At 39.0% G+C, this 13,728-nt stretch overlaps 1 protein-coding gene across 1 annotated transcript in view; it reads right to left on the reverse strand.

Annotated features, from left to right (window-relative positions):
* PRUNE1 (prune exopolyphosphatase 1) overlaps nt 1-13,728 on the reverse strand; it is a 564,173-nt gene that overhangs the window by 207,088 nt on the left and 343,357 nt on the right. The window contains exon 5 of the mRNA XM_044080032.1: nt 3,910-4,068. Within this exon, the coding sequence (XP_043935967.1) occupies nt 3,910-4,068 (159 nt within the window). The remainder of the gene's footprint in view (nt 1-3,909; nt 4,069-13,728) is intronic.

Consider the following 13,728-nt stretch of genomic DNA (forward strand, 5'->3'; position numbering starts at 1 on the left):
CAAAGTACCTTTTCTTGGATTCTGAAACCTCAGAGGCCTGCCACTTAATGTTCCCTCATGAGGGAGATAATACCCCCAAAGCTGAATTCTTCTCCTGGGGATTCAGGAGAAATAGAGTCCTCTTCTTCTGGAGTAATGAATTCCTTGGGGGATTCAATCTGTGTTTCGTAGGAGAAGGACTCCTCAGAAGATGAGTATTCTTCCTCAGATACATGGATAGGTTGAGGAGTGAGAGTAGGGGGAAGTTGCTGTGATTGTAATGCCTGAAAGGCTTAAACAGACTTTGAGAAAAAGGACTCCCATCCAGGCATCTCAGGGGGTTCAGAGTGCTTGGACTTCTGTTTTTTTAATGGGGTAGTAGGAGCAGTGAGAAGAGAAGAGGACGTCGGGCTAGCATGAATATGAGGAGCAGGGGGTTCCGAGAACGCGAGCCATGGTTCCCCTCTGCCATCAGACTCCGATGGCTGAATTACCTCAGTGGAAGTACCTTCCATATCCCGCACACCAGCTACCATTAAGGTTCCCAGCCCTGCTTTGGTAACAGTTGTCTGAATGAACCCTGGGTCTTCAATCACCTCTAAAGCCTGTTCGGATGCCTGAGGTGCAGCTTGGGATTTGTGCCTAACTTTTTTTGCCTTCTTCCAAGGCAGCTCGTCGGAAGGGCCTACTCCTCCCCTCCATGCCTAACACCAAGTGTCTGAGTCTTTGGTTCTCAAGATAAAGATTCAAAGCTGCTAATCGGCTATGTAGGGACTTGGGGACATAGGACTTAGAGATAGAACATGATTTATGGTTGTGGGCCTCGCCTAGACAAAAAACACACTTATCGTGTGTGTCCTTGTGAGGAATTTGTCTCCCACAAACACACTTCCCTTTCCTAGCTGACATGTAAATCTAAACAGTAAGCAAAATAAGTAAGAAAACCCCACCGGGCACTTTTCTGTAATGGTCAAAAACGGTCGCCTAGTTTTTAACTATCTGGAATGCGGTCAATCTAAAGAAGCATGATGCAGAAATGGAACTGGCGACCGATGATCACTGCAGCAGAAAAATTCTGATGAGGGTACGTGCAGACGTCACTTTTATACCTAACATCGGTTTATGGCCCTGGTAACCGATGTCACACGTACCCCCTAGACTAAGACTTTGGTATACTGGCCGGACGGTGGCGCTGCAAGCAGCAACTCCCTACTGCTATGAATACTGCAACATCAGAATAGAAGGACATCCACTGTTAATAACTGTGCATTTTATTTTACATTGCATATCAAGACTATTAATAGTGTATTGATTGAAAGCATCTTTAAACACTTTTCTGACTAACAGCTGGAAAGCAGGGCACTTGCATTGAATGAAACATGTCAGAACTGTGTACGTATTGTGAGACCATAGAATGGAGATCATATCAAACAAATGACAACTGATGGACATTCACTGACATTGAAATATTATTTTGTGAATTTAAAACCTTAGCTTGACACAGAGGTAGCTTAGAGGTAGTTGTGGGAATTATGTATGATAGAAATTAAAATTATCCAGAGTTTTAATTCTTGGGCAGTATGCCATGGCACTAGAGACAAGGTTTGGGTGGTATTTGCTACTGTGCATCCCTGGGGTACTACAAAGAAGTTATGCTGGTACAAGAGGTTGTCTTTTGATTGACAAGAGGCACAAGGGGACTCAGAACCAGACCTATTACACAAAGATTTTTTGTAAAGATTGAAATCTTTCAGCCATAGTATCTTTCAATTTTAGAGATTCTTGTATGAAACATATTTTATATAAAACGCTTTGAAACAGAATAAAAAAAAAATCAACACAACTCAGTTAAAACTAACATGGCAGACCGCAAAAATGCTTCTGACCAAAGTACTCCTGTCTAACTGTGCAATATACTTGGCCCCTGAACAACCTCCTGCTAATTTACCAAGGTAAGCAGGGCAGCAAGCCAGTTACAGAAAAATGTTTGTTCGTTTGTGTCTTTCGGCTTTTCCCGGTTAGGGGTCGCCACAGCGGAACTCCGGTCCGCTAATGATTGGCAGTAGATTTTTATGTACCGGCTTGCCGGGCCTAACGCACAACCTTCAGCGAAGGAATGCCCATTCACGCATGTCGTCACACAGAAGACGCTCTAACTGAGAATCGAACGGGCAACATCTAACTGTGAGGCGATCAAGTTCAATTCTAAATGCTGCCACGAATACCACTCAATCTTTTAAGACAGCCATCAATTAAGAGTTGGAGTTGTATGCAATACGTCACCTTCAAACACAAAAGAACAGTTTTTAAATGGGAAAGGAAAACTGACCAGACTGCCAGCTACAGGTAAATCAAATGCATTCCATGTCTGAAAGAAAACTAATATAGGCCACCTGGACCTCACATCCAGTCACAGATCCCTTCTCTTTCACAGCCTTCAGAACCTCATTGACAGACATTATTTGTCTCATCACCAGCTCCAATGTGCAACTGAAAAAGACCCTGCAAGTCAACTTCCACACATTTTTAATAAAATAAACAGCTTTCAAAAAAAAAAAAAAAGTATGTTAGGGGGTACAGAAATTCAAATGTTTATCACAGTAACTGTAAAAATAATGGTTTGATGGCTTGGGTTCATGCTGATAAATTGACAGAGCTTTGACCAAATGACAAAGCTGTGCATGTTGACACCAATTTTAGTAAACCCTGGAGCAAAGTTTTTTTTTGAGAGAAGAGAAGGTCAAGACCCCCCATACACATCCTGGACATGTACATATATGTATGCATACACCTGCTCAAACGTCAAACTGTATTAAAAATTACAATTTCCTCCGTCATACAAAATGGTTTCACTGAACTGCCTTCGCATTGACAGCATTTGCTGAAACTGTCATTAGTCTACTCTGCTACTTTCCAGACTTCTCCACTACAAAGCTGATATAACACGTACAAGGTGCATTTTTAGAATTTTTAACAAATGCCCATAAATTTACCACAACTTAATGTTCTGAGCTCAGATTTTCAACACACCATCTATGGAACACCACCAGCTAAACTACGACATGGAATTTGTGCAAAGAGGCTACAAGGTGTGTTGCACAATGGCACACATACATTTGACAGAAGGATCCATAAAATGACCACCCTCAAATGTCATACCACAATTTCACACAGTTAAAATGTTATAACCCTGCCCGACAATCAATTATTTAAAATGGAGGCAGACAAAGTATGAAAAAGTATAATTTTAAACATTTTTAACAAATGCCCATAAATCTGCCAAAACTTAAGCTGATTCAGATTTTCTGCATACCATTTATGGACTATCACCACCAGAACTGTGACACTAAATTTATCCAACTCTGATATACAATGCAGTTTATAAAAACAACTGCAAAGCTACACTTACACAGAAGGAACTGCAGAACAACAAAAAATATTTCGACAGAAGGGTCCTTGAAATGACTACCTTGACAATTCCATACCAAAATTCCACACTGTTGAAACGCTGCATTTCTGCACAATAATTACTTCGTGCTGGAACTATTTAATATAGCATGGCCTGCAAAGCATAGTTATCATACATGATCTACTAAACATAAAATCCTGACTTTAAAAGAAAAATACAGATAGCTATTGTGAGTGTGCATTAAGGCATTTGTGTCAGCATGATACTGATATTACTGCATGTTCATGAAATGTAAGCCACTCACACTTTGGGAGCATGAAGTAATAATCTGCATTGTGTACACCTGAAGGTGCCTTACTGAATATAATCTGTTACCAAAAAAAGTAACTATGCATGAAAAGTTAGAATCTCAGACAATTATCATCCTCATTTTAAACTCACGAGTTCAGGTAGGGCACCCACAAATATTGCTGTGTGCCATCTCCCTTCCTGCCAGAAGGATAAAATGGCTGCAACATTACCTGAGACATCAAATTTTGCACTTTGAAGTGCTTCAAATATGCTATGCCTTGGCTGTAGTTCTGGAAATCTTGCTTCCAACCTTGACACGATGTCAGTGTCTTTTTGTGTCACTTTACCAGCCTCTGGGGCCATATTTATGCAGTCCAGAACAATTGTACCTGCAAATAGTAACGTATTGTGAGATGAATGGAACTAAAGTACTTATCTGTAAATTTAATTATAGCCACTAAAATACAAAAAAGACAAACTATTTACATTTTCAATATGCAACTTCAATGTAAAAACTAGGTAATTATACTTAAGGTACATTATATTTTCCATCTCCTTTATCCCTGCATTAAAACTATTACTATGGTGTGGTATAAAATATTTCTGGTCCATTTTATCCCTGTGTGTGCCAGTCAGCAAACTGTTCATAATGTGCACATGCCTATTCATTTCCCTACTTAGCAGGGCCAAGAACTAATCATGGGGAAGATCACCAGAGGATTTTCCTTTTAATAAGTTAAACCCTCACCACTGGCACCTGATGTGTTCACTTCCAAGGCAAGTGCCTCCTAAATCCTGCTCTGTGTACATGCATGCCTTTGCACGTACATAACATAATGACGGCTAGCTTTGTTAATGAAGCTTTAACAAAGACAAGTACACATCCCCCACCTCTATGTTATGTGCCACTCATCTCCTTTACCTGAAAGTGGCAGCAGAGAATTGGATAGGAGTTGGCTGCTTCCTTCCACCCGCCATTGTTGGCTTCTCCAATGTTTGGGGTGCTAGTCAATCCTAGGACATCTGGGCCACAGTCATGGCCTTATCCCTCTATGCCATACAACCAGTTTGTAGTTATAGGTTTCTGGTCTACAATTTCCATTACAGGAATTTAGTTAATGCTCAGCTTAATAATGTCCACATTGTACTGCACTGAACAAGACTGTTACAAATGTGGTACACTAACAAAGTGAAATAAAACTGCTTATGGGTATTTACCATCCAAAGTTTCCAGGCTCAAGTATTAAATATCTAAACTCAAAACATTTTGTGTCATTACCCTGTGCTTGTTCATACAGTATTATAACAATCACACACCTGTGATGTTTTATGCAGAAAAAGAAAAAACACTTTAAACAGAAATAATGTAAAAGACACAATAAGATCATGCAAAAATGGAACTGTACAATGTTTAAACACTGCTTAAACCAACACTGTATGCAAACATCAAATGAACAGCAAGCGAAATATGGTAAACATACCAAGTTCAGAATTTAAGAAATAGGTCAAAAGCATTTCAGTATTACTGCTGTCTTAATTATACATCATTTGCTACTTGGCCTTCTCTTGTAAAAGTAGTTTATCACTATTATTATTTGTATTGTTACTAATAATCCTTGATGTGCCAAAATTATTAAATGTAAACTGCAATACATAAATAAAGAATATATAAGATAAGGACAAAGTAGTAGGAGCCACTGATATAAAGGAAGAGTAAAGCAAGTTTAGATGCTTTAAAATAGATGGGATTACCTTCGCAAAGTCTCTCTTGAAGCGATCAATAATCACTTAGACAGGCATAAACAGTAAACAATCACAAAACTGAAATATAAGCAAGCAAACAACAGCAAAAAATACAAACAGAAACAGAAACTGCATTTTTGCAGAGCAGCACATCCACATGCAAGCCTAATGTGTGTGTGTGTGTGTGTGTTTGTGTGTGTGTGTTTTAGTTTGTACTTATATGTGCAAGAGTGACTGAGGAAGAAGTTCCGTGTGTGTTTTACTTTGTACTTATATGTGCAAGAGTGACTGAGGAAGAAGTTCCTGTGCTAAGACATTGCGACCATTATTATGTACGTACCACAGGAAGTGCTGATCTGTAGTCCACAGTTGTGAACTTCAATTCATAGTCATGCAAATTAACCAATAATGGGATCTTTCCTCATTGCAGCTAATGTGCCTATGAATCGTAAAATATCACACTGTGGAAACAGGACCTTTTTACTGCGAGCTGTGGGGATCTTCATGAATCCTTGAATGTATCTTACAAACCTACATGATCAAAAATGCGCTAAAGACCATGTAATGTTAACATGTAACAGAACCTGAAATACATACATTCTTTGAATAGCCATAAGCTAGTAACATTGCACTACAATCTAAGTTAAGTTATGACCAAACACAGATGGAGTTTTTTGGACTGAAGATATTTAAAAAGGATGCCAAACTAAGTACAACTGCCTTACTAAAGATACAGCACAAACTATTTTGATTCATAAAAAGAGCTGCTATCCACAGCCAATGTTATACCACTTCCAAAAAGCCTATTAACTTAACATGGACAGGATCACACACTGACCAATACATGTAGGATAGGCAATAATTTAGGGCAAAATCACCACGGTCAAGTTCAAACCGAGACAACTAGTTTATAAAATATTGGTAAGTGCTCTCATCTTTCTATCACTTGTGACTTCTTCACACAAATAAAAACAGCTGAACACCAACTTAAATATCTAAAATGAGAAACATCCACCCAATGTTTTAATAGGTATTTTTTCAACACAGCTTTGAAATTTAAATGGCCATTTAATTTTTTTCTTTTACTAGCATTCAGCAAAATTTGCCATTGATATTCCTGACAGTACAGGGCATTTTTCAAATTTCCACAAATCAGATGAAACAACATCCAACACTTGAAATAAAAAATGTTTTAAATTCTACACATACAACCAAAGGTTAGTAAAGAGTATTTTTCTTATCCTTTTCACTAACAGAGTAGTTATGCCTATATATTCTACTGTTCAAACATCTGGTTGTTCTTCCTACATACAATGTGATACAAGAAACACGTACCACAACATATACCACTTTTCTTGAAGTACAGTGAAAATAACGAGGTGAATCATATCTCATTCCAGTGTTCCCACAATAAAAACACCAAGTTAGAAATAAACATAAGTAGTCTACAATTATTACTTGCAAACATCCCCTTTCTTTTGGGATCACTCCCTTGTCATTACGGTTTTTCAAAATGCTCCAAAACAGACCTTAAACTAAAAATGCACTTATTAGTAAACATAGGATAATTACTTGCTATTTTCGTCTATTTCTAAAGTCTTCCGTTTCCTTGTAACAATCATTTTAACTCAGTTTGAATTCAAGCTAAAAGTAATTGAAAAATCTAGCCATGTATTTAAACTGGAATTATTACGTTAGTTAATACATTTACTACTTTTTATCTTTTATTTACACTCCCTACATACTCCAAATTGTCTGCTTTCAGATTTTATATCCATTTTCCTGTTTCACTCCCTTCTTTTCAAAGTCTAATTATAGTCACAATTTCTTTACAAGCCAGTAATTTCGATAGATTTCCTTAACTTAATCACACCTGTTAGCACTCAATAATCTGAGATGTCAAAATCCTACAGCACCTGCCTAGAGCTCCAATCCACAGTTAAACTGAAATGTGAGGAACAAATCTAAATTAAACAAGTAAAGCAGCTTCCTTGGCTTGCATGTTCAATTTAAAAACATATATGTTCCCCTTTATACTCTCGAAATACTGAAATCTCGAATTTCAGTATCTCTAACCATAAAGGCGAACGACTCACAATTCTGAAACCCAAAAGCACAAAACACACAATTGCGAACATACATACACCACACAACACACAAACCATTCTACCCACATCACACAAACTACACAACCCTACACTACATGTAAGCAGGGGGGGCAAGACCCCCTGCACCCCCCAACCCCCCTACTTATATATACCAACTCCGAGATTGCACAAACAGAAAAAAGAAAAACTCATTCCCATTATACAGTCCCTCGCACACACACACACATCACACATACACAAACACCAACACATCCAACACTCACACTCATACTTCCGCCTCCCTACCCTAACCCACAAGTACAACTTACAAAAACACTCAGATACACTCACTCACCTTAAATTCCAGACACCATCCCAGCAAAACACTTCACGTAACTTAGCGTAAATGGATAAGCGCGGATTCAAGACATTCGGATTTGCGCTTATGCACTTTCACTATTTTAAACTTTCACCTTTATGGTCTCAGGATACGTATTTCGAGATTATAAAGGGGAACCATATATATATATATATATATATATATATTGCACTTTATTTAAAAGCATCACACTTTCATATCTAAATACCGCATACTTTTATTACTTACTGCAAGATATCCAACCTTCCCCTGCTTTATCAAAATATTCAGCTTACTCCTTAATTTTAAATACTTACATATGCACTTTAAGACATTCCCATCAATTAAAATCATTCGGTTCTCTCTTACTTTTAAGTAACACTGCAGACATTCTTTTACTCATGTTTTCCATTCCTGAAACCTCCATGGAACCTTCCACTTGAACTGTCTTAATATGCATGATCTGGATGTCTTCCATTTTATATATTTAAATTCATTTTCAACACATATTTCTACATGACAATAATCTAGTACTAACATTCACCTTTCATATACATATGCAAACTTTTTTTTCTTCTGTTACAGTTTTTAAACTGAACATTTTAATCATGTCCTTACCATTAAGGACTCAGTCAAGTAGCCAAAAATATAGAATATTTGCAATATTTAATCTCGCCACCCAAAAAATAATTTCCTAGTTAGAAAAAAGATGTTTTATTAACTTTCAATTTTCTCTCCCTATACATTTCCTTACTTCTGCAGACAGATATATTAACTAACAAATGTCCCTTCTTTTCATAAATCTACTTTAGTATCTTACCCTTATGCAAGTTTCCAGAGCTTATCAAGTGTATTTTCAATTTCTTTAATGAGAAAAGCCCCTCAGCTCTTTTGCCACCTACTGACCCAAGTGCAGTTTGAACTCATTCTTCAAATACTAGTTTCTTACCCTTTTTCATAAACAAATCCTGAAAAAAAAATAATGGAGTATACGGAGTGCAGCAATTATGCTCTGAAACAAGGAAAAGGCACTGTAAATCACTTGACATAAGAAAAGTTATTGCCTAACCTCTTATTTAAGCATCTCTCAAGAGTTGTTAGGATCCAGTCTTGTAATACAGCATAAACAGCATCCAGCAAAATCAGTGTTCAGAAGCTGAAACATCTTTAAAAACAGTCATGTACTTCATTACATCCATATTTCTTGTGTGTGTCATAACACAAAATGTATTACATCTTGTAAAGATGTTATTGGATCAGAGAAGCCCTTTGCATCTAGCCACTGACTCTGAAACAGCTCCAAGCGTGTTACAGCTTTCAGAGCTGTAAAATGATTTCCTACGGAGTGTCAAGACTGGAAAATGCAGAGTCCTCCCAAAAAAACAAGACCACAAATACAGGACAAGAGTGAGCATCGAACATTGCTCTTCTTCTTTAAACTTCTTTGCAGCAAAGCCTCCACACCCCCTAAGCTTTTATATGCCATCTCTGAGATCACCACACCTCGAGAAAAGGGAACATTTTGAGAAATGGCAGCCACGGACTGAGTATAAGCATGTCTGGATTTTCAGTCATTTAGTATTCCACTGTGGTGCAGCGGTAGCGTTGTTGCCTCACAGCAAGAGGTTCTCCCATTCGATTCTCGGCTGAAGTGTGGGGAGTGCATTCTGTGTGGAGTATGCATGTCCTCCCCACGGTTGGGTGGGCGTTCGAAAAACATGCGTAAATGGGCGTGCTTTCGTCGAAGGTTGAACGTCGAGCTGGCACCTCAGCGTTCGTCAAAATCTACTGCCAATCATTAGCGGACTGGAGTTCCGCTGTGGCAACCCCTAACTGGGAAAAGCTGAAAGACAGCAACAACAGTCCCCACATTCTGGGATTTGGCAAGTTCCAACATTTCAAACAATTATCCTGTAAAATACTTCATGCTCCTACATTTTTCCTCTCTGTATCTCATACTACACTGCTAAAGCAGTATTTACTACAAAGAAATGTGTGACAGTATTAATTATGCTACAGCTTTCAAAGCTGCAAAACACTTAGTGCTCCTACACCTCTCCCTCTCTCTAATTCACCTGCACCATGCACTGTCAGTTATAATCACGTCTCTCCCATCATAACCAAGTAGTTACATGTTTTCAAAACTGATGTCAAAATTCACATCTAAAGCACTGCTTTCCTCTGCTCTCAAGGTGAATTTCTTGACATCCCTTTTACAAATATATAAAGATTTGGTTGTGATCTGAGAAACCCATCATAATCCTCTATATCCTCCTCAGTCTTTTCTAAACCTTGCAAAAAAACAACTTAATGTTTTTCACAATTCACGCTTCTTGTACCTAAGGTACCTAATTATAGAACCCACATTAAATACAAAAATTTTCCTTCTAGCTCTCCCTTTTCATTTTATTCAATTCTTTCATTTCCTCCTGCAATCTCTGACATTTTGTGACATAATTTTCCCTTCCTTATCACCACATTGCTTTATTTTATGCGGGTCAGTAATTAATTCTTTCATATCTAGCTTTCAGCCTTACTCCTTTGATCTTTATCTACCTTCTTGATCCACCTACAGCTGAATTTCTCCTCATCTTCACCAACTTTCTTTTTTCTTTCACTACTATGCGGTAGTGGTGCTGCAGTAGTGTTGTCGCCTCACATTAAGACGCTGTTCGGTTCGATTCTCAGCTAGAGCGTCTTCTGCGTGGAGACATGCGTGAATAGGCGCACCTTTGTTGAAGCCAATGCGTCAGAGCTGGCAACTCGGCACGTAAAAATCTACTGCCAATCGGAGTTCCGCTGTGGCAACCCCTAACCGGGAAAAGCCAAAAGACACACAGCACACTATGATGTAAGCACCTGTGCATAGGCATTCCTCTGCATGACTTGTTAATTTCTATCCTCTCTAAATACACACATGTGCTTATATGACAATTCAGCTGCTCTCCAACTTTTACCACAGACTAGCAAAATGCCTACAAACAAAAACAAAACAAAAAAACACCCCTCTCCACCCAAGACAGAATGTGGCAGTTTGCCATTCAGGCCTACAACTCCCATCCCACTAACAGCCCTCTAAGCTTCCCTGGTTGCTACTCAATCCTGATATTTAAGTTTGCAGGCAGTTGACCTGCTTTTGCATCACAAGGTTAGCCAGTTTAACAGAAGAGTAGCAGCCACTTTCATCAAGTTTTCTTTCTCACCCTGGCTTGGACAAAACTACTGAAAATGTTACTTATCAGAATTGTTCTGATCTGAGTTTTCACAACAACAACAAGAAAAAGTAACACTCTAGCACTGGATCTTACATCTTACTGACTGAATGTGTTTTCATATCTGTTCCACAGAAACATTATTTTTCAACCAAGTCCACAAGACTGGAGACATCAGAACCCTGAAGAGCTATAATTTTAGGCTGATTTGCTAATAAAGTTAATACATGTTATGTTTTGGCACTTTCTTATAGTTTCTTGATTTGTCTTACAGTACTATATCATCTTTCTTCCCCATCCACTTGGTCTTGCCCAGTTGCTCCTGTTTCCTCACCCCTTCTACCTGTTAGTCCCTCCTTCCCCGGAGCAGCAGCCAGGCACCTTTTTGGTCTATTTGCTCCCTGGCTGGAGGGCCTACTCAACCCATTCACTCACCAGAAATGTGAAAATCAATTGGCAGAGAGGAGATCATTCTGCCTGGACCAACACAGCCTCCTCCCAGCCACTGAACCTCCATCCCCAAAGACAGCTCTTTTGAACTCCACTACAGTGGGCTACCATAGCAACCATGTGTTGAGCAGGCCTGTTCTCTACGAGTGGAGCACCCAGTGTTCCTTCTAGGTGTCACCCGTGTGGCGAGCCAGAGCTACCTCTTAACCACCATAAGGATGGCTGAGCAGGAAACGGGCACTTGCTACCATTCCTTCCCAGCCCTTCCTTCAGCAATGAGACTAATCAAACATGGGCCACGTGTGTAGCACTCTTTGCATCTTACCTCTACATCACAGGGGTGAGCTACTACAATATTTTATTTATTTAACTTTTGTCAAGGCAGGTGAACTGCTCCAAGGAACCTTTTCAGTCATGACTCCATCCAGAGAGGTAAGGCAATACAGCTATATATGGAAGAGAATGAAGAACTATTTACAAACAAATTTACATTGGCATTGGCAGTAGCATAGTTGTACATGCAGCACAATATTGAATTTTCATTTAGGAAAAGAACATTTTGAATGTTTAGGTAGACATAGTTCACTACTAACAGAAAACAGTAGCTTACAATTCAATTCCAAAGAAACATTTCAATGAATTTAAGAGATGACAGTAGATGGAACACACAAGTATTCCTTACCTTACATGTGCTTTCTAGCCCACATCTCTGAAACACTTAGAGGCACGTTGTTTTTATCAGACAGTTATTTAGTTGTAGTTTGAAGCAAATAAGTTCACTGACTTGTCTCATTTCTTCTGGGAATTTGTGCCATGTGGAAGGTGCATTTTTAAAGAGGGCTTTTTCAGTACTGGCTACTTTATACGGTGGTCTGGCTAACTGAGTGCTGTCTGTATTTATAAGGGTAAAATTATAATCCCTGTTAAACAATGTAGTCTTTACAGGTTGATGATATTCAGTATTTGGCACCTTGTAAGTAAGAATGCTAAGCAATAGCTAATTTTTCTTGCTGAAACTGTAAGACACAACCCACTATTTTACCTTAGTGCAGTGATGTTCTCTATTGTTAGTTAGGTCTGTGAAGCATAGTATTTTATTCTCAGTGGTTTGTAATAATATGGTATTAGCAGGTGAGTTTTCAACAACAAGGGACAGTCCATATTTAATCCTAGAAATGATTACATTGATAGCTATGGAGTGTTTGTTTTCTGAAGTGAGGAGATTGGATACTAATACGATGCTTTATGTTACCCTAGTAATCTGCTGACTTGGGTCTCTATGGGAATAGTAAAAGACAGAAGGATCTAGCACAGTTCCTAAGTATCTTTGAGAGGCTGCTGGAGGAAAAATGTTAAAAGAAGGATCTGTGATAAAAAAGGATAGGGACATGTTGAATCTTTTGAGCACTGCCAAACAAAATGACACTAGAGAGAGTATATTTTTTAACATCATGGCAGCCGGCACAGTATTTACACTTTGTGTGTCCTTTTATTAACTGAGGATGTTGGTGGCTGTTGCTTTTGTATCCATTAATTTACCAAACACCCTTGTTACATCAGTTATTATAGGTTCACAGGCTCGCAGGAGGTTACTAAGCTAGTGGCACAAGAACCTTTACAAGCCTAGCCATGTTAATCCTGAGTTGCTTCAATTGCTTTTGGTTAGATGGACACAATTTGCAGAGAATGTCTTTGATAAACACCGACTACCCCTGTCCATAAGGGACATGGGTGCCACCCCAGGGAGGATTTGCAGTCTCCCATCCATTTGCCAGGTTGCGCTTGAACAGGGTCAGTGAGGAGCTCTGCTTCACGTGAACTAGAAATTTATTCTGAGTCGAGGTAATCTCTGGGAGATACAGCTGTCTCTCCAGCATGTTCTGTCAATGTCACTGGCAAAGTTAAGATCCCTAGAGCGAGTGACTCTAATGCCATTTGATTTGTGGATGTGCGGCATATCCATCAGGGCAGAGTCAGAAACTGCCCTGTAGACCAGGCACAAGTCACCTCTCAGCAGCCTATATGATATAGAGTAGAGTGACAGGGCTTTCAGTCTGTTCATGCAAGTCATGGTTTGGAAGCCCTGTACTTTCTTGGTGAGAAACGTCTGTGGTCACTCCAGCTGCTGCAGGTGTCTTCCAGCTATAGTGCAAACATCAACCAAAGTAGTAAAAACGAGGATTCCAACCACTGTAGCCA

The sequence above is a fragment of the Protopterus annectens genome, chromosome 8.part0 (genome assembly GCF_019279795.1).
Source record: "Protopterus annectens isolate FY-2018-M chromosome 8.part0, PAN1.0, whole genome shotgun sequence".
NCBI classification, from domain to species: domain Eukaryota; kingdom Metazoa; phylum Chordata; order Ceratodontiformes; family Protopteridae; genus Protopterus; species Protopterus annectens.